Raw genomic sequence first — 20,813 nt, 5'->3', positions numbered from 1 at the left:
TAATTAAAGTCCTTAGAAACATGCTGTTGTTGAAATTTAGGAAAGTTAAGAAATTGTTAGTGAAATCAATTGAATTTTATATAGAATATAACAATATGACTGAAAGCGACGTGCAGCAGTGATTTTATAAATAGGTAATAAATATTTAGAAATACTAAAATTAGGAATAAAAAATTAAACGTAGCAGTTTTTTTTTAATTAGCAAATTATTCTATATGCCTATCATAAAGATATATTCGTGTAATTCAATTACCTGTGTATTGACGATATTTAAGAGTCCCAGGCTCGAATCCAGCTACGCTTAAGTTTTTGAGATTAATTTTAGTATTTTTCTAATCCCAAGTGTATAGTGCGAATAACACTTCAAAATATATTGAAATAAATATTAATATTGAAAATAACGCATCTTAGTAAATACGCCAAATATATTTAAAATGTAAAATTGAAAATTCAGTGTTTTCCGTTCCCGTAGGAATTTCAAGAATTCCTCTCTTAGTGTCGTTACACTCCCTAATCTATATATATGCCAAATTTAAGTTTCCTAAGCTTAGTAGTTTCGTCTGTGCGTCTATATTTGAATGGGTTATTTTAATTTGCTGTCTCTGGTAACAAGACAGAGGTCAAAGTTGACTCTACCACTCAACACGCAACATGTAAAAATTTGGGTGGAGTGGGTAACGGACTGTCTTATTTACTGAAATGCGTTACTTTTACTCAAAATTTACTAGTAACTGATACTACGCATCTATCCGCACTTTTAATATAAGTTACGTTTTCCCTTAAAAATAATATATATGTAATATAACGTTTAAAAGTCTTTGTGATTCTGTGCAATTTGTAATTTCTTTGAAAATATCGTACGATTAAATGAGGTTTTATTAAAGATATTTTTCATTCATATTCATACAAGTTTTCTTTTATTTTAATCAGCTCCCTGCATGAAGCCGGATAGGCAGAGGGAGCCTAGTGCTAAGACATACAACTCCCAAGTTGAGTTTTTTTTTCATTTATGCAATGTTATTTGCGTGGAATCATTCCCACGAGTGGGCAGTGAACCCGCAAACGTCGTGAGATACTAAATAATATTATATTTCGGGTCCTTTCCTGCTCAGCCATTTAGTTTCCATACGGTCAACGGTATTATAAAATATTAGTAGATATTCAGTATTGTCAAGCTAACCTTTTACTGTTCAATTGACAAAATATTTTGTACAGAGCAATATGAATATTTGGTTTCCCCAAATAAATTTATAAAAACAGGTTATTTTTAGTTAAATGCAAAATGTACGCATGTTTAAAATTCAAAAAAATTGCATATAACATTCAAATAAATTGCATTCTTTCTCAATAAAAATAGAAATCTTGAATATATAAATAAGATAATGGAAAAAATAAACTTATTTTACCTTATAATTTGGGGGAAAAGTCAACATTTCTTTCTAGAAACTTCATTTAATCGTACCGCCTTAAACAAGTTCCAGCATGCCAAAACGTATTGCCACACGTGAATTATTCAGTATACTAAATGTGAAGATCGACTGGGATAGTGGTATCATGCCTATAAGCGGGTCTTAAGCAAAACTTGATACCTACGTAGCTCGAACGTTCGAAATTATGAATACCTCGATTAACACGAACTTTATAGTTCGAACGTTCCATAATAATAATAAATATTATTAATAATATGTGTTCTTATGAATTTATAGAAAAAATAAATGTTATATTATTTTCCCAAACAAATATTCCTACTGAATTCTTTCCTCCATGCTTCTATGGGATTACAGGAGAGGGTAAGGATCGCTAAGTGTTAAAATTTGAACATCACCTCTCTTCTATCTCATATAATTTCGGTCGATTTACTTTCAACCAGCGTAGATTGTTTGGCAGTAACGAGACGGGTAAACGGTAGTCCTTATTAGTCCTGCAATTAATGTACTGGCTACTCATTGTTAACTATAGTACTTAGGTTCGAATACCGGTATTGGCATTCTATTATCATGTTTATTTATTAATTGCATTTTTTTCTAATAATAAATGAATCACAATACAGTGGCTGAACTAAGAATGGTGAAATTATAAATTATGCATATTAATATGTAAAAATAAAATATTATACACAAAAATCTTGTGTGTTGTGATTTATTTACAACATGTATAAAGTTTGTGTAATGTATGTATGTCCGTTCAAATTTTGACACAAATGAGTATAAATGTCGATTTTGTCGAATATAGACTACAGTTTGTAAATATCTATGCTACACTTAAAGCTGGGCCATCGAAGGAACAATGCAAAAATAAAGAAATAAAAATTCCTATTAGTTCTCAAATTTATATTTCACCTTGATAAAAGGTTAATTATGTTCTTTTTTTATCTCGAAAATCATATGGTGAGGCCCTGGTGGCGCAGCGACACAGCTTTTGATTATAAACGTGGCAGTTCGATTCCCACTCGGAGGCATAAATTATTTTCATTTCCATTTTATAAGATCTTCGTCCCAACACAATGTCTCGAAAATTGGGTGGTGTTACATGCGGGAAAAAGTGTGAAGCTATTCTTTGTATAAATGTAAGCGCAAAATATAATATTCAACCTACAATTTATTAAGTATCTAATTTTAAAGACTGCAATTCATATAAAATGAAAAAAATATATTTTTATAAAATATCGTCTTACAAAGCAGACGTTCCTTTCGACTCTTTCTCAGAATTTTAATAAGAGAGGTATCCTTTATTACAGCGTTGGAATACTTTTGAAAGAGACTTTATTGCGATTTTCTATTAACAACACACTTACTTATAACTTACTTATATTTATTTCCAAGTGAAATGTAATTAATTTTTTTACAGCTTCACGTTTTTTTACCGTAGTAATTACCGTTTTTAACGTAGTGCTAACATATTTTGTTTCTACTTCCGCAAAATTTTCGATGCGTGTTGGGTGGCAGAACTCAACGGATTGCTTCGTCTACCAAAGCGGGGAAATGAAAATAAATTAAATATAACCATTCCCCCAGACTCCTAAGGAATCGGACTGTCCCGATGATAAGACTAGTACTACTAGTACTTTAATATATCAATATACTATGAAAGAGTCGGAAAGCGAATAAAATTGGCTGAGATTGCAAACATCCGGTAACGGCGTGCTGTATTGCATCGCGTCAGTCCGTCCTTGGCGCAGGGGCACAAGCGTGCATCAACTAAATTCTTTACTTCTCGCTGAATTCCGCATACAGCAGGGTAGGTACAGGAAACATAGTGTTAAGACACTACGTCTCCGCCGAATTTGTCGAGGCATTGTGTGTTGAGTGTCGGAACACAACGCCGGGCTGCCTATGCCAGGGCGAAGAAACTAAAATATTAATAAATAATCATTCATCCCCTCGAGTGGGGATCGAACCCAAAACTGTCGCGTTACAGGAACACCCTTGTTTCTCTGCGCTACGACGGCCTCATGCGGTCCAATCTCTATATTTAAACACAAACTTTAAAGTAACAATTTAAACGGAAGTCTTTCGAGACGTATCCTCTAATTATTTCCTCTCAGTAGTTGTAGGATATTGACGTGATGTGCGTCTCAGGAAATATAATATTTACCAATATTCAAGTATATGAGATATGTATTGGAGTTTGCGTCCTCATATTCAATTTCCGTTCTAGTTTCTCTATAAAATAGAATACCATAGTTTAAAATAAACTAAAAAAAAGACGCTTTTATATACCAAGTACTGCAACTACTATAGCTTGTGCTCGTTGACTAATAACTTCTGAAGCGTTCCACTATTCAGGTCCTGACTCCATCATCAGACCAGCTCGATGGTATATTGAGTTGTCTACGCTATTATTGTCACTGTCTGAGGTATTTACAAAATTGTTTGCAATTTTTGTTTTGTAATAGATATGTTCCTTCGACGGCCGCAAGATTCCCTTATATCTTACATAGGCGTAAGTAAATAATGATATATTCAAATTAAATCACATCAGCCATTAATTATGTACAGATTAAATATATTTTCCAAAGAATCGTCTTGAATCGCAGAACACAGATTATATAGCAAAGTTTAATCGATACATAATTATAATATTTTTTATATCACTTTTTTTTAATCTTTTATAAATGTAAATGTATAAAAAATCTTTGTGTTCTGTGATTAGAAAAAAAAATGATGTACACATGCGACCGCCATAAAAAAAAGTGCACAAATATGTATATCTAACTATAAATAATCGTGTTTATATTATGTAATCTTATATTAGGTACTTCTATAACATAATTTAGTATATAAATATATAAAGAGATAAAGATAAAATATACTTACAATCCGGTACGTAGGATGTCCATGTCGTCGGCAACAAGTGTTTTAGTTTTGCTCCAGTTAGGGTTCTGCCGGGTTTGACGAGGTTCCATCTCCTCCTTCTCTAAAGGTGGCCGTTCTGCTTCAGGAGTGGCTGTTTTATGGGAAAAATGGTTTAGAACAGACATTTAGGAGACAAAAGTTTTAGACTGTCGTGCCATATTAGTGCATCATCTGATAATGATGGTTGTGCGTTCGAAACCTGCTCGGGGTGACGATTATATTTAAAGTATTTAGATTTTTGCTCTTTGGCAGAGCAAGCACGGCTTTGAGTCTCGTCACGTACAATATCTGGAGAATTGGGCGGAGAACGGGAAAGGGAGTGTATTAACAATAAGTTCTCTCTGTCCTCAACGTTATTTGTTGCGAGATTTGCGATGTCTGTTACATGCGGTATGGAATTTAAGGTGCGCTTTCCATGAATTATATGTTTTTTTTTGCACCTTCACGCTGAATACCGCACCTAGTGTTATGATACTCCGTTCCCATTAAGACGATTCTGCAGGCATTGCATGGTGAGTGTCGGAACTCAACACCGCAAGAATACTTTGCAGTATATAAACTAATTAAATTCCCACTAACATCACGTTATATGCACTACACTACTATTGTTATAGTGTATGCGCGATTCAATAAAAAATAGAGGAGACTGGCACACCTGGTGTAGCACCGTAGTAGGTAAAATAAAACTAAATTGATTGAAACGATGTTCATGCAAATAGAGTTGTGTGCAGCAACAAGTACATATTTATATATAACGTAAATATTAATAAAGGTAATAGCTTATAAAATAGTTAGTAATAGCTTTCTAGTAATTGATATATAAAATATATAAAATATATCAATTACTAGAAATACTAGAATAAATGAAATTCATCACTGCAATTCGATATTAATTAAACAGTTCAATATTTTCGACTAGCGTAAACGATATTTCTACAATTTGTTTTTAACTCTACATTTTATTAAGATATTAAATATTTTTTCACTTTCACGCTTTTCAATGAAATAATGAGATATATATAACTCTTAGGTTTGGTTTCTACAAGTACACGTATAAATTGTTTTAATCGGTTATCTAAAACTTAGTCTTAAAAATAGGCTGAAAGAGTATCACGGAATATTTCAGCACCAGACTCTATCTGAGGTAAGTGGGGAACGAACGTACATTAATGTAAAATGAGCACTTGGTTACCTCTGGCTACCTTGCTATGTACGGGATACAGCGTGAAGATAAAAAAAAAGGTTTCTATCCCGCAAAATATGAGAACTGATGACAACGAAAATTAAATCACCCATTATAGGTGGCACTATCTAAAACTGACAACTAATGAACGGCTCGGCGCCGTCGCTTCAGGGTAACTTATTGCTTGTTAACTTATTATAAGCCGCTTGGCCGCCGCTTGTCTTTCATAATAGAAACATTTCTATTATAAATTTCACATATTCGGTAAAATAGTTCGGCCACGGCGGCCACGACCGCGTGGCGCAGTGGCAGAACGTGGGTTCGATTCCCACTCGAGGAAATATAATATTTGATGTTTTCATTTCTTCGCTCCGGTGTGGTGTCGAGGTAAAAGCGCCACGTTGAGTTCCGTCAATCAACACGCAATGAGTCCAGAATTCAGCGGAAAGTGGGGAGTTGAGTGTCTTATCACTTGGCTCCCTCCACCAACCCTGCCGCATACGTGATACATCTTGATGTAGAGATTCTAGATTTGTATTATATTAGCCTAAACTAGGTTCATTAAGCGTTAATGGTGAAAAAATTCTAAAAAAGTCTAGTTTGTACATAATAGCCTCTAGTTACATCCAACCTAGTAAAATATAGAATAAGGTGTTTTTGGTTCCCGTCGCGCTGGTAGGCAGAGGGAACCTAATGTTAAGACACTTTGTTCGTGTTTTATGTAATTTTCGCTAAAATTTCAAGACATTGCGCAATTCAACGATATAATTATTATACGAAACATATTTCGTCTTCCACTCTCTATATTTTAGAAGCATTATGTCTTGGGGCACGACATCGCCATTTCCGATTTGATAAAGCTTAATTAGGCGCAATAATTAATGTAATTAAAAGAGTCATTCCTCCAATTGAGGTTCGAATCCATATTCTTCAATCTATCATCATCAACAGCCATCTTTTGTCCACTGTTGGACATAGGCCTTCCCCAATTCTCGCCACCACACTCGATCCTCAGCTTTTCGGACCCATCCGCTTCCCGCCAACCTCTTTATGTCGCCGGCCCATCTGGCAGGAGGTCGTCCCACCGGTCGTTTTGTACGGGGTCTCCATTCTACGAGACGTCTGGCCCAGCGGCCGTCGGCTCTACGACAGATATGCCCCGCCCATTGCCACTTCAGCTTACCAATTCTTTGGGCTATGTCTTCAATCTATACTAAAAGTAAAATACTGAACAGCTGAAAAGCTTTGTCCGGTTCAACAAATTGATATCAGAAGTCAAGTTATGAAAGACTACAGTATATTGGAAACACCACGATATAACCCAATATGTCCTCTGTATACAGTACTAGATCAATTGTAACTGTTAAAACTTTTAGGGTAAAATGAAAATGACTCCACCATCAAATTACACTCTTCTAATATAATAATCACATAATATTTAATATCCATTCTTCCATTGATAAACTAAATAAAGTGTTATCGAACCACGCGGCGTCATGGAGTCGAGGAATTTGATTACTTTTCCTTATTCCCGATATTACGACACTCATGTAGAGATTGAGGCCAGTCGTGGCACGGTTACACAAGCGTACGACTATAAGCTCGACAGGTCGTGGATTCGATTACAACTCGAGGAAATATTTTAATTTCCTCGCTCTGGTATCGAAGCAAAGCACCGATTTTGTGTTCTGTTCCGCCACTCAAAACGCAATGACTACAGATGTGAAGTGTAAGAGAGAAAGATGTATAATACTTTAATTCCTCATTCCTCATTCCTTCCTTTACAGCGTTGACTTAACAGCATGCTTGGCCTCGTTACTATATACTAAATATTTCGTTCCATGAGTGGCAATCGAACTCACATCCGTCGTTGTACGCAGTTGTACGATTGTGCCCGAGCGTCATAACGCCTCTCCATACAAAGAACTAATAAATTATTAAATTTGCCAACTATTATCACTTACTTGCTTTCGGTGGATTATCCTCAAAGTATCCAGCGTCCAATGGCGTCAGAGCAAAAGCTTTTTTCACGTCTAAGGAGTTAATTTCTTTGTCCAAAACTTTCTCATAGTTCTCCGGATAGCTGATACGTGGCCTGTCTTCCACCATCCTCAGGGGTGCCGTGTCGATCTTCTTTGGTTTTAGCTGAAACATAGTACTGTCACCTTCTATGGGACCACCAAACATCTGGATGTAGCCGGGAGGTAACTCTGGCATCCATCGTTGGAACTGATCGTATGGCATGGGTTCCAGTTCTTGAGCTTCTAACTGATTGATCAGATTGATTTCCTGCGGAATAAATATAGTTTAGTACTTTTTGGTATTTAGTTTTTAAATTTTTTGATCTCCAAAAATTTTATGTGACAGCGTTTATTATGATTCAAAACATTGTTAAAGAACGCTTCATAGTGAAGTTTAGTGACACACATAATGGATATGGGTTCGTTCCCGGTCATAACCTTTTAATTTTTTTGTCTGTCTGTTTTGATATACTCCAATATGATGGATATTTATGTTAAAGTTACAAGTTATGTAATTATAACAATCTACAATTCAAACTTTCATATTTGCTTTCCTATTGTATTATTATGAAGCTGAAGAATGTGTTTGGTTGAACGCACTAATCTCAGGAACCAGATTCAGAACTCAGGTATAGTCCATTCCTCAATTCCATAGACTGTATCATGTAATTCGTGTCGATATAGTTTAGTTATTTTCCTTTGACCACTAGAAAGAAAAAAGTAGTAGAAAAGAAGTAGAAACTTAAGTTAGTATATAATAGTTGCCATTATAATTTCAGAGGATTATATTTATTAAAAAATTAAATAAATAGCATTGTCACATCATCATTTTTAGGAGGGAAGATAGAGAAACTTTGCCACAAACGCAGCGGGAACATGAGAATTACAATCTTTCCCCCGAATGTAGATCAAACCTACAACCATTAGCTCATAGTCCAATGCTGACTCACTACACCATTTAACTAATATATTTTTCTATTAAACCTTGTATAAATTACAATGTCACTTAAGGCTAAGGTCGGGTGCTATCTACATATATAACTAAATAATCATCATGAATGGTCCCCCGAGTAATGTCGCGCACTTGTGTCATATTGACCTAAGGTTGTTATATCTATATATAAATATGTATGTACATGTACAGTTAATAAATATTACTTAATTTTTTCAATTTCACGCTATATCCCGCATATTGCGAGTGGTTAAGCTGTCGGTGGGAGGACCCACCTTCTGTTAAATTCTGGAGGTACTACGTGTTAAGTTTCGGAATTCAGCGCCGCGCTCTGCCTCGATATCAAAGGGAAAAAATTAAAATCGTAAATATTTAATTTCCTCGAATGGGAATCGAAACTGCAACTTGTCGGATTTACAATCGCGCACCTGTGCAACTGTGCCATGACTGACATACTAAATATAATTAGTTTAATTATTTAAAATTAGGTACTCGTTCTCATTTAAAAAAAGGTTGGGTATCTTCTCTCATCAACCAGTTTCCCTGGTTCCCTCTGCCTACCCTGAGACGTCCCGCACGTATATGGCTCAAGCTATGAAAAAAATAGAAATACCTATTTATAATTATTTATTTATTACTTACATGTTCTCAGATTAGACCAAATACACAAATTATACAAGCGTTTGACTACCACTTGTTACGTTAGAACGATTTGATAACGTCTAAATGCATCCACGCCTGGACCAATCAATTAGTGTGATTATAGTCTCTATGGTGGTATTGAATATAAATTGAATAATTTAAAATGTTTTAATTTTAGCACGCTCTTTCCCGCAAACAGCAGGATAGAGAGAGAAGATCTCGATCTAGTGTTATGATCTAGTGTTAAGTCATTTCGGATATGTGTAGAGGGACGGATTTCAACTCCGCGCTTTGACCTTGCCTTGACCAGAGTAAGTAAAATGAAAATAATTAATTCCCCCGAGTAAGAATTGAACTCTCAACTATCGCGTTTACAGTATCTCCTACCTTTTATTTCAGCTTCACGCTGTATGCCGGTTTAGGAGGGTAGGCAGAGGGCGAGAGCTTAGTGTTAGGATATTCTGCTCCCCAATGTATGCCAAAGGAGCATTGGAGGCATTGCGTGATGATTGGCAGAACTCAAAGCCGCGCTTCGCTTCAACACCAGAGCGTAGAAATGAAAATGTAAAATATTTCATTTCCTCTAGTGGGAATCAAACCCGCAACCTAACGCGTTTAGCCACACGTGCCCCTGCGTGACGACTGGCCTCGGCCATTCACTTTAAAAAAACATTCATTCAATTTTTTTTACCGTACCAAGGCTTCAGCGGTTTTCAATTAATTGTGGGTGCAATATCAATATTTCACATGACCTTTAAAACATTTTAAGCCCGCCTTTCATTCCCGTTTTAGAACTAAAACCAGATTTAGCCAAATACAAATATTCTATCGCTTAACACGATGTTTACTGATCAAATATAACATTTTAAAACTCATATGTGATTTTATATATACTACTATATAAGTTGCATGGAAATATATATCTTCTTGTCGAGAAATATGTCCGAAGAAAGTGAGAATCCGTGCTATGACACTGGAGAACAACCGTTGTTTTACGTCGGGTTCCCAGAATATGGACTCGTTCGTTCTAAATTCAGTCCAACACACTCCAAGCATTTTCCTCTAGCACCACATCTCGAGAGCGTCTATCTTCTTCTCGTCACTCTTCCGAAGCGTCCATGTCTCGCAAGCGTAAATAAATATGGGAGACACTAGAGTCCTGACTAATCGAATTTTAGTAGTTGAAGATATTTCCATGCAACGCCTTGTGATTCAGGGAAAAGTTGAAAGTAGCAGGCCACGGCCACGATGGACAGACCAAGTGAAGGCTGCCCTCAATGACCCTCTCTACGAGTGCACCAGGCACACAGTCAACCGCGTAGAATGGCGTCGAACTGTGTGACGCACCACCAAAGTTTAAAAAAAAAAGACGACCACGACCGCTCTGTCAAGAGCGAAACGACAAACGACGACGACTATATAAGTTAATTATAGGTATTAAAAAAGTATGTAGGTGCTGACTAAGACAGTACTTTCTAAGAAAAAATATTTTTAAGAAACGTAAAAAATATTTATACTGTTCTCTTTGTACTTTGTACAGTTCTAAGATCTTGTCAAATTTTTTAATCATAGTCCAAGGGAAGTACCCTAAGAGTTTTGATGATATGGCTCGTTTTTTGTAATTGTGTTTATTCAGAAGCTTGCTTTATAGCTTCACGCTGAATTCCGCACATAGTAGCGTAGGACAAAGGAACCTGGGAATACTAGGTAGTATTAAGACATCCCTTTCCCGTTGCACTCTTCTGTTCCCCACTTTCCGCCGAATTCTGGAGACATCACATGTTAAATTGTGGAACACAACGCCGTGTTTTGCCTCGTTTTCAAGCGGAAAAAAGAAAATATTAAATATGTCATTTCCTCGAGTGAGAATCGAACCAACAAACTGCTGTTTACAGTCGCACATTTGTTCCCTAGCACCACGACTGTCCTCTTTATTCTGTGCTTCAGGTGATAGACGACATGGATATTAAATATTAATTTTTGTTCACACAAAACGTACGTACACGCTATCACAGAGAAAAAATTATGCACAGATGGACAAACTGACGAGCAAGAGAGTGATCCTAAAAAAAGTCCTTTTTGGGGCTCCCTAGCCAAATGAGAAAATACGAAACCCTCCTTCCCTTCCCGGAATTTCCTCATATCCGTCTATCCATTCGTATATCACGGTCAATTTACTATGAGTAGAGAATGGTTGAAAATTGTAAAGTTTTGTACAAACGGCTACGAAGTTTTGAAGAAATTAATGAAATTGAAATTTGTATGAAAAATTAAATAACTAAGGATGCAGGACACTCCATATATTTGAACAAAATTGATTGCGTGGTTTAAGAGATATGAGATAATTTCGATAAAAATATCCTTTGGCCAAATTGAGAACCTCGTCATCGTGGAGAAGTCGGTTAAAAATAGTATATCAAGAATAACATAACGGTGAAGATGGTAATATATGTTTTTTGTTTGCCTTTATGACCTACTATGTTGGATATTTTATTCTTTTGATGTACCAAACTCTAAACCTGAAAATAACTGCGTTTTCAATACGACTTAAACTATTGTCATTTTAAATTATAGCTATGGTATTTGTTCTTTTGATCTTTGAGAAATAATCTATATTTTATGTAAACAGATTTTTCGTTGGTCAGTTGAAAATATTTCTCTACCCAATGTAAGAAAAAACGATGTTTGTACACCATTTTTTCTCGGTTAGGATAAGTTAATATACCTATAGGTTCATGAAATATGGTTTACAATCTTCTTCTTGAGTTTTTCTTAAGTTGAGCCTTATCTTTCAAATCTACTTAGACGTTTTTTTAGTTTGACGCCGTATCCCACATTCAGCAGGGTAGGCAGAGACAACCTAATGTTACGACGCTCCGTTCCCCACTTTCTGCTTAATTATCGAGATATTATCCCATTGAGCTGCGGAGCTCAACGCCGCAAAAAATAAAAAATAATTTCCCAGAGAATGTTACACGTAACTAAATGTGTATCACAACGCCTCAACCATACGTTGCTAAGCTATTATAATAGACACTTATTCAACAATCGCACCAATTGGCCAAGACTGGCAAGAGGGATCCAAGATATACATAGCAAGTAATTTTCCACTCTGCACTACAAACACTTTACAATGCACTAGTGAGGTAGTGACCAATCGTCACCAATTACAGTTTAAGCAAAATCAAACAATTTACTCGTAACCCGATCTCAAACACATTCAGGTATGGAAATTCTAAGTCTGGTCTAAGGTTTAGATTTGGACTAGCATAGTGTTAATTAAACTCTATATGTAAGAGACTAGCGTTTAACTCCGTCTTTTCCCGTGAAAGTGGCTAAATCACATACAATGATTTCTCTAAAACAAAAATTATATTCTAACTAGTGGGCCCGGACGCGGCTACGCCCGCGAGAATATAAGCCTAAATAATTAAAATAAGTTAAAAAAATAATAATAAGTGGAGATTTATTATTAGAAAAAATATCTGAGTAACCGAAATGAACAAACAAAAGAAGTAAAAGTAACTAAAGGAAATTCTTAATATTAGAAAAAGTACCTAAACCTACCCTAACCTACCTTTTTCTATATTAAATAATTAATATTTTTTGCGAATAATATTAAATAAAATCCCAAATGATTAAAATTACGATATTTTAAGTGTATAACATCGGTATAGATAACCGAACTGAGATAAATTAATTATAAGCAGCAAATAATTACATAAAAATAATAGTAATTCGAAAATCATCAAAGTCATCTGCCCGTTCGCGTCGGTCATACTATACCACTCGTAGGGTAGGTCATTCCTAATCAGTGACATCTTAATTATTTATTAGAATGTTATACAATAAACTATAATTTCCATCTAGATGAAATGCTAAAAGTGACTATTATATTTATTTTCATAAGGATGAATATCAAATTATACAAATCATCTAATTTTCGTTAATGTATACAAATCTATATCGGCGCGCGCCATGTATGCATTAAGCAAACTCACTTTGGGTGACGTTTTCTTAAAACAGCAAACTTTGCAAGCCGGTGCTTAGCAACGCGTAGCGACGATTGTTATTAACATGGCGGAATAAATTGCATGTCAAATTAATTATTTTAATATATTGGTATATATCGAAAATATTACGAATATGAGAAAAAAAAGTATCCTATGTTCATCCCGGTACCCTCAAGTATCTTTATATGAGTATTTTATCACAATTAAATTAGCGGTTTGGCCCTGATTGCGTAAAAGACAGACAGACAGACAGACAGACAGAGTTACTTTCGAATTTATAATATAGGTATGGATATGAGCCATTACTTCCTGATATTAGCGCATTCTACCAAAAAAATTGTTTAGGTTTATGATATTAATATAGAAGTATGGTTATAGATTCAAATCTCGTTTAGGTTAATGTGTTTTAGGAAAAAAAAACAGCTTCACTTTCTTTGCTCCTACTAGTCTTTGTCTACAAGAGCGGAAAAATAAAAATAATTAAAATATAATTCTTATAGAAGGGTCTGAATCCATAACAAATACGATCACTTCGACGGCCTTGTAATATTTTTGTGAATATTATTTTTCAGTTGGGCAAGGAAACCAAAGATAAAGTGTTTGAATTTAACTAGGAAGTACGTAAGATGCGGCAAGTGGATAATGAAATATCAGCCTAATTTCTTAATCTTTTTTTGCTTCAAATGCTCTCAGAATAACTCTTTCGCCTCGTTCACTGTCATTAACCTGTTCCTACATGTCCTCTGGAAGTTCCTCATATTTTTCACGTGACCTTCCTCCAGTACGCCTATTTCCCCTTGCCTTTCTTACCACTCACTCTTGCTTCATACTTTTTGCCGTTCTTTCAGAATTCAAGCATTCGTTCATCACTCTTTCTCTCGGCGTGCCTAAGCCACCTGAGCACGTTCTTCTTCAAGAAACATCATCGCTAGGTCTCTCTTTTTGTAAAAATATTTAAGATTTTTTCTTAAGTTATAAGTTTTTTTAAAAAGTTTTCAAGTATGTTTTTGGTATATTAGTGAAATAGCTGAATGACATATAAAATACTTACCTTGATCGTTTTTTCGTCTGGCTGCAAGCCTCGCATCTGTTGAAACAAAAAAAAATATTTAAAAAAGCTCCTTTATACTACATATAAAAATGGACCAATACAATTTATTAAAGAAAAAAAACAATTAACATTCCATATTTTCACTTAACACGAAACCTTCGTACTCTACTGGGACAATCGATCCCCAATTCGGGAAATCAAAAAATGTATATTTTCATTTCCTCGCTATGGCAATGAAGCAGAGCGGGGCGTTTAGTTCCACCACTCTATACGCAATGCCTCTAGAATTTGGTGGAAACTGTCTTAAGGGGAATGGAATATAGACTAGATACCCAGGTTCCCTCTGCCAACGCTAAAACGTGAGGAAACGAGAAGTTGAAAAAAACATTATACAAGAAAAAATTTAATAAAACAACAATATATCTATAACTTGTCTATAAGAATTAATATCAACACTGATTTTGCTTTGTACACCCACAAAAATGCGAAAAATTAGAAAAAAAATCCATTGCTTTTAAATCCTATATTGGTTTTAGAATTTATAGGAAATTCACGTTATTTCACATTCAAGCTTTTGTTCGTCGAATTCCACGCAGCGGGCCGCCGTAGAGGACTTGTAGGGGATTATTGGCTCAGCTTTTACTCTTATTAATTCTGTTGTAAAAGGGGCTAAACAGGGAACGGAAGTGTGTTAGTGGGAACGGATTGTCTTAACTCTAGGTTTCCCACTGATATGTACAGGATAAAAAATGTGGCTTATTTCATTAAAAGATTAAAGTGGAATATTGTAATATGTAGATGAAGACTAAAAAACAAAAGAAATATAATAAGTTTATATACGTAAGTCAAAGTAATTTCTAACTCCACGTATAAATGAAACTGTAGATTTGCTCTTGATAAATACAGTGTCAACGACAACAACGAGACTATCGAGAGCGAAGTAGAGGCTGTCGTAGCGCAGGAGCACAAGGATGTGACTGCACCGCGAGGTTTGAGAATTCAATCCCCATTCTACGGGATGAAATATTTATTTAAATTTATATTTTTTCTTCGCTCTTGTATTGCTTTGTTGTAATGCCTCTAGAATTCGGAAGAAAATTCGGAACGGCCTCCCTACTGTGTGCGGGAAGTTGAGAACGAAGTATTATTATATCAGAATAGGACAGTTTTAAATGACTTCTATAAAGAAAGTGCTTCAATATTCTTTTTTCAACGTCACGCTGTCTCCCAGTAGCAGGGTAGGCAGAGAGAACCTGGCAATCTAGTGTTAAGACATTCCCTTCACCATTAAGACATTTTCGTTCTCCATATTCCATATTGAGTGGCGAGCGATTACCAGAGCGAGGAAATTAAAATATTAAATCTTTCATTTCCCCGGAATCGACGCCACAACTTGCCGCCTCCTCTGCACCACGACCGACCTTTTTTTCATTTTCATCTCGTTATAAACGTAAATTCCAAATGCAGGTGTGAATCACCAATCGTTCTTGTCTAGTGATTTGGTATGCGATAGGTATTTCTTGTCGTTTGCGTTCATTTCATCTCGTTAACGCTTCGGCTTTGAGAGGAATGATGCTTTGGGAGGAATCGATGAATTGCTGGGATCTTGACAGTTCTGCATCACAATTTGTGTAAAGTTACGTTGAATACAGATAAAAGTTTGTATTTCTTTTTTATATTTTGTATCCCGCATATAGCACGTTAGATAGAGGTAAGCTAGTGTTAACATATCCTGCTGCCTTAAGTGTTAAACGAATAAATTCAAAGGTGACAAGAAATTAATTTTTTTTCCCATTTTACCCTAGTAGGAAACAAACCCAGGATCGTCACGTTTACATATTATAAAAAAATATTGTTTTAATGACTGGGAATTTAATCCATACACAGCTGCACGGTGCTCTTTGTTATAATATTTTTTTACCTTCATGCTGTAACCCGCACATAGCAGGCAAAGAGATCCTGGCAAACTAGTGTTAAAACACTCCCGTTCTTAACTTACTGAATTCCCGAGGTATTGCGTGCTGAGTGGCGAAACTCAACGCTGCGGGTCGCCTCGTTACCAGAGCGAGGAATTAGTAATGCGTTTACAGCTACATGTTTCTAACAAATAAATTGGAAAATGGCTTAAATTAATTTGTTAATACAAAAAACTTATAGAAAATATACCCTGAAGAGGATATACTAATATTTTAATAGTTTGTAGCTTAAAACGCGAGATTATGTAAAGTTTAGTAGACACGACGTGGTTTTGAGGAAAGGTTAATAGATAAACATTCTATTATGTATTTTTTGTTCAAAAACATTTCACACACCACTGTGAAGAGGAATCTAACGCAGCTCTTCATCTAAGAATATCAGGAAGTAACAAAATATTACAATATCACCAAAGAAAGTAAGGAGAATGGAGTTAATTATTTTGATTTCTCTGCCCTTGTATCTAGATAAAGTGTCTCGAAAATTAAACTGTGCGTGGAATACGGAGTGTCTTAACACTAGACGCCCTGTCCCTACCCCACCGACTATACGCAGGACTCAGCGTGAAGCTAAAAAAGTAAACAATACCTTGTCAAATACTGTTCCATTCAACTGTTAATGTCTCGAAAATTAGGTTGCGTGGTTTTTAACACTAGGTTCCCTTTACCTACTCTACCTACTAAATGGGATATACAACATGAAGCTAAAAAAGAAAACTATTTCTAGAAAAAAAACGGCTTTAAATTCATTTAGTTTTAATCAACATGAAATGACTCGAAAATTAGGTGGTGCGTGGGGAACGGTGTTTCTTAACACTAGGTTTCCCCTGCCTACCCTACCAACTATATGATGGATTCAAGGTAAAGAAAACAAATAGAAAAAATCTATTTTCCACATTTCAACAAACTAAAATCCTTCACATATGTTCACTGGTATCGAGTACGGATACTATGGGTCAACAAGCATCATTCCCTAACTCAGTACGTAGGTACTGAGTTAGGGAATGATGCTAACATGTAGATGTTAGCCTAGCCTTGTCTATATATATAGCTCTACTGAACGGGTGTATCCGAAAATGTATCGATACATTCTCATATTGGTTTAGGTTTCTGAATTGAACCTATGTGTGTATACTAGATTTTTTGAAGTCAAAATCAATTATAATTATTCAAAATTAGGAGTAACATATTTTTTTTATTTACCATTAGTTCACTGAAACTACTGCGTTTGACCTAAGAAGAACCATCGCAAGAAACTCGGTTGGCCTCACGCTGTGTCCCGCACACAGCAGGGTAGGCAGAGGGAACCTAGTGTTAAGACACTCCGTTCCCCACTTTCCTCCTATTTCTGGAGCTACTCTACCCTGAGCTTTGCCCCGCCACCAGAGCGAAGAAATAAAAATAAAATAAATATAATAAATTTAAATAAATATTTCTTTTTCTCAAGTGAGGATCGAACCCACAACCAGTCGATTTTGCAGCACACTTTGGCACTGCGACACGACTGGCCTCAAGTCGGTAGTAGATAATGGTGATAAAGTTCAATCTTATGTAGTATTTTTGCGTAACAGTGTCATGCAAAATACAGGCATGGATAAACACCGTGAAATAAAAAAAACCTATATCCAAACTTGAGGTATCTTTATTAATTTCTTTATGTATGGATTTTAAATATTTTACCCTATATGCTGTTCGCATAAAAGGTATAAACTACGTAGGAGTTAATTAATAAGTTATGAGGAAAAAGTAATTCATTCCTCTGAGTGGGGAGCCACACTTATTTTATTACACTGTACCACGCTGTCCTCTTGGATGAGTTAAAATGGAAAATTATAAACGAAGTAGCATCAACCACAAAAGCTTTAGTGCCATTAATTATAATTATAATGAAAACATTAACTATATTATAGATGGAGAAAATTAAAATAGCTGTGGTGGCGGCGCAGGGCCATAAATGTACAACTGTAAACGCGAGGGTTGTGAGTTCGATTCCAGCTCGGGCAATGAAATATCTAATTAATATTTTCATTTCCTTGCTCTGATAAAGTAGCAAAAGCGCGATATTGTGTTCCGCTACTGCACACAAGGACTAGGTTCCCAGGTTTTATTTGCCTTCCCTGTTATGCGTGGGATACAGCATGTAGCTGAAAAAAGGTGGTGGTTATATCCCTGGCATCCCCCTGGTAGGTAAATTACTGTACTGGTAGTTGAATTCCAAGAAAGCTCGAGAACTCCAATATTTGTACGGAACCCTTGGTGGGCGAACACGACTCGCGCCTGTCTGGTTTTTTATATAGCTTTACGCTGTATCTTTCGAAAGACTTGAGAATAGAGTGGAAAAATAAAAATTAAAAAATCATTTGCCAAAAATAGCGACGCTTCCGAAGAGGAAGTATTTATTTTTAATTGAGGACCCTAGTAACAATTGAAACAGCGACGTTGAGAACCGCCACTCTACCAACACACAATGTCTCAAAAATTTAAAAAAAAAAAGTGGAAACGAAGTTGAAAATTTTGCATTTAAAATGGTGCACTTTTTGTAATGACTCATTTCGTGTTTTAATTTAGTCTTGCACATTAATTATATTATAACAAAGAACTTATATCATTATAATATATTCATGAAAATGAATTCAATTGAGGTACGTCTTCCAAGAACACATCTAATGTAAATGTTTATACTGTACCGTCCGTATGGCGTGAATTTAGAGGTGTGCCAGTCATTTGTCATTTTGGATGGACCACAATGTTTCATCCACTTGATTTCTATTTAAGCTGCGTAATAGGCTTTTGTCAATTTTAGATACAAATATTTGTATCTAAAATTGACAAAAGCCTAGTATACCAAAAGCATAGTAGTGTGATAGGATATATATAATCGTAGTACAGATCCAACAGCTCTCTATAACGTAATTTAAATAAAGAATGGGTGGAAGTTAGAAGACATGTAGCAGGATAAGCAGAGGAAACCTAGGAGTCTAGTGTCAGCACGCGTTCCCATTAAGACACTTTCATTTCTCACTTTCCGCCAAATTCTCGAGGGCATCGCGTATTAAGTGGCAAAACTCACGGCCTATAATTATAATTTACGGGAAATTACTTTTTGATACAGCTACTGATACAGCGTGAAGCTATATATATAAAAAAACATGTTTGCTTTAATGTAATGAACAACATGTTTGATTTAATAATATCAACAATATAAATTATTCAGTGCCAAACATTTTAAACGTGAATACAAAAAGCTATTAATTAAGTGAATTCAAATATCTCTTTTATATTTATAAATGTTAATTGAAAATTAATTATATTCATTTATATTATTGGGTATTAGTATTAAAATATTGAGGTAGTCGTGGCGGAGGGATACCAGCGTGAGACAGTATACGCGATGGTTGTGGATTCGATTCCCACTAAGGATAACGAAATATTTTCATTTCATCTCTCTGGTAACGAAACAAAAGTGCCTTGACATCCGCCACTCAACACGCAATAGAATAAATGAACAGTGAAGAGAAAAGCTAAAACAATGGATTAGTTATATGGTAAAAAGCTATTCGAATACTTTATATTCCCGATGTATTTATCATTTTTAAGTAAGTGGTAAAAGAGGGAGGGTCACATATATTGATCCGCGAGAACACAATACCGCTGATCCTAGAAGGTCACAAAAAACAGAAGAACTCCCGGAGGACATGTTTGAAGAGGTTGACGACAGTGAAGTTAGGTATTTGGCGACGGTATATGGGTAATACCATGTAGCTCGAGCTCAGTGGCGTGCCATTGGAGAGACCTATGTCCAGCAGTGGACGAGGACAGGCTGATGATGATGATGATGACGATGATATGGGTAATGACCCATATACCCTTTACCCATACCCGTTCCTCCCTGAGGAGCTCCACGTGGAGATAGACGCATTTTTTGAATGTATTCAAGTTGTATTGAGCTGGCAACACTAAATATAGCCTAAATATGCTTCCTGCTTTTTTCCGGCACAACCAAGTCGGTCGAGGAATCGTAATGTTCTTAACACAACACTCTATTCCTAATTTTCTGCCCAATCTTGGAGATACACTGCATGAAGCAGCTAAATTCAACACCGCATTTCTCAATCAGATAGAAAAAAAATTGAATATAATAATTCAGATCGGAATAAAATATTAATTCATTCCAAAAACTAGGAGCCAACATACCTGCGCTATCAGTTCAGGTGGTGGGCGTGGGGCATTCAAGGCATCATCATAGGCAATATCGTTGGGCATCAGATACTGTGGTAGGAGGTAGGTAGCGAGGAACTCAGGCGATGGCTGCAATGGGACCCGCTGTTTGGGCCCCGGCGGCATCACGCGAGACGCTGGCGGCACATCTGGCCCGACTGTAACAAGGAAGAAATTTTAAAACTGATTTTTTTTTATTGAGGGCCGTCGTGCCGCAGGAACACAAGTGTTTGACTGTAAGCGCTCGCACTCGAGAAATTGAAATATTTATTTTAATAATTATTTTCATAAACTTCAATAAATATTTCTGGTGTCGGGGCAAAACATGAGAGCGAAAATTAAAATATTAATAAATAATAATTCATCCCGGGGATCAAATAGTGGGGATCAAACTTACAACCGTCG

The 20,813-nt window shown here is 35.8% G+C and overlaps 1 protein-coding gene across 7 annotated transcripts in view; it reads right to left on the bottom strand.

Moving 5' to 3' along the window:
- The window catches only part of LOC146527364 (uncharacterized), a 44,781-nt gene that overhangs the window by 8,178 nt on the left and 15,790 nt on the right, over positions 1-20,813 (bottom strand). For 4 of the 7 annotated variants that reach the window (XM_085206726.1, XM_085206728.1, XM_085206730.1 and 1 more), the window contains exons 2-5: positions 20,385-20,566; positions 14,218-14,253; positions 7,503-7,827; positions 4,317-4,446 (exon numbers count right to left, since the gene is read on the bottom strand). In XM_085206726.1, coding sequence (XP_085062852.1) covers positions 4,317-4,446; positions 7,503-7,827; positions 14,218-14,253; positions 20,385-20,566 — 673 coding nt within the window. Of the gene's footprint in view, positions 1-1,825; positions 1,922-4,316; positions 4,447-7,502; positions 7,828-14,217; positions 14,254-20,384; positions 20,567-20,813 lie in introns of all 7 variants that reach the window. The other 3 variants (XM_085206724.1, XM_085206725.1, XM_085206729.1) reach the window with 1 other exon arrangement.

The sequence above is a fragment of the Heliconius melpomene genome, chromosome 21, assembly GCF_056956725.1.
Source record: "Heliconius melpomene rosina isolate 202511_hmr_F chromosome 21, ASM5695672v1, whole genome shotgun sequence".
NCBI classification, from domain to species: Eukaryota; Metazoa; Arthropoda; class Insecta; order Lepidoptera; family Nymphalidae; genus Heliconius; species Heliconius melpomene.
Note: the sequence above shows the minus strand (reverse complement) of the source record. Positions and strands in the feature narration are given on the sequence as shown.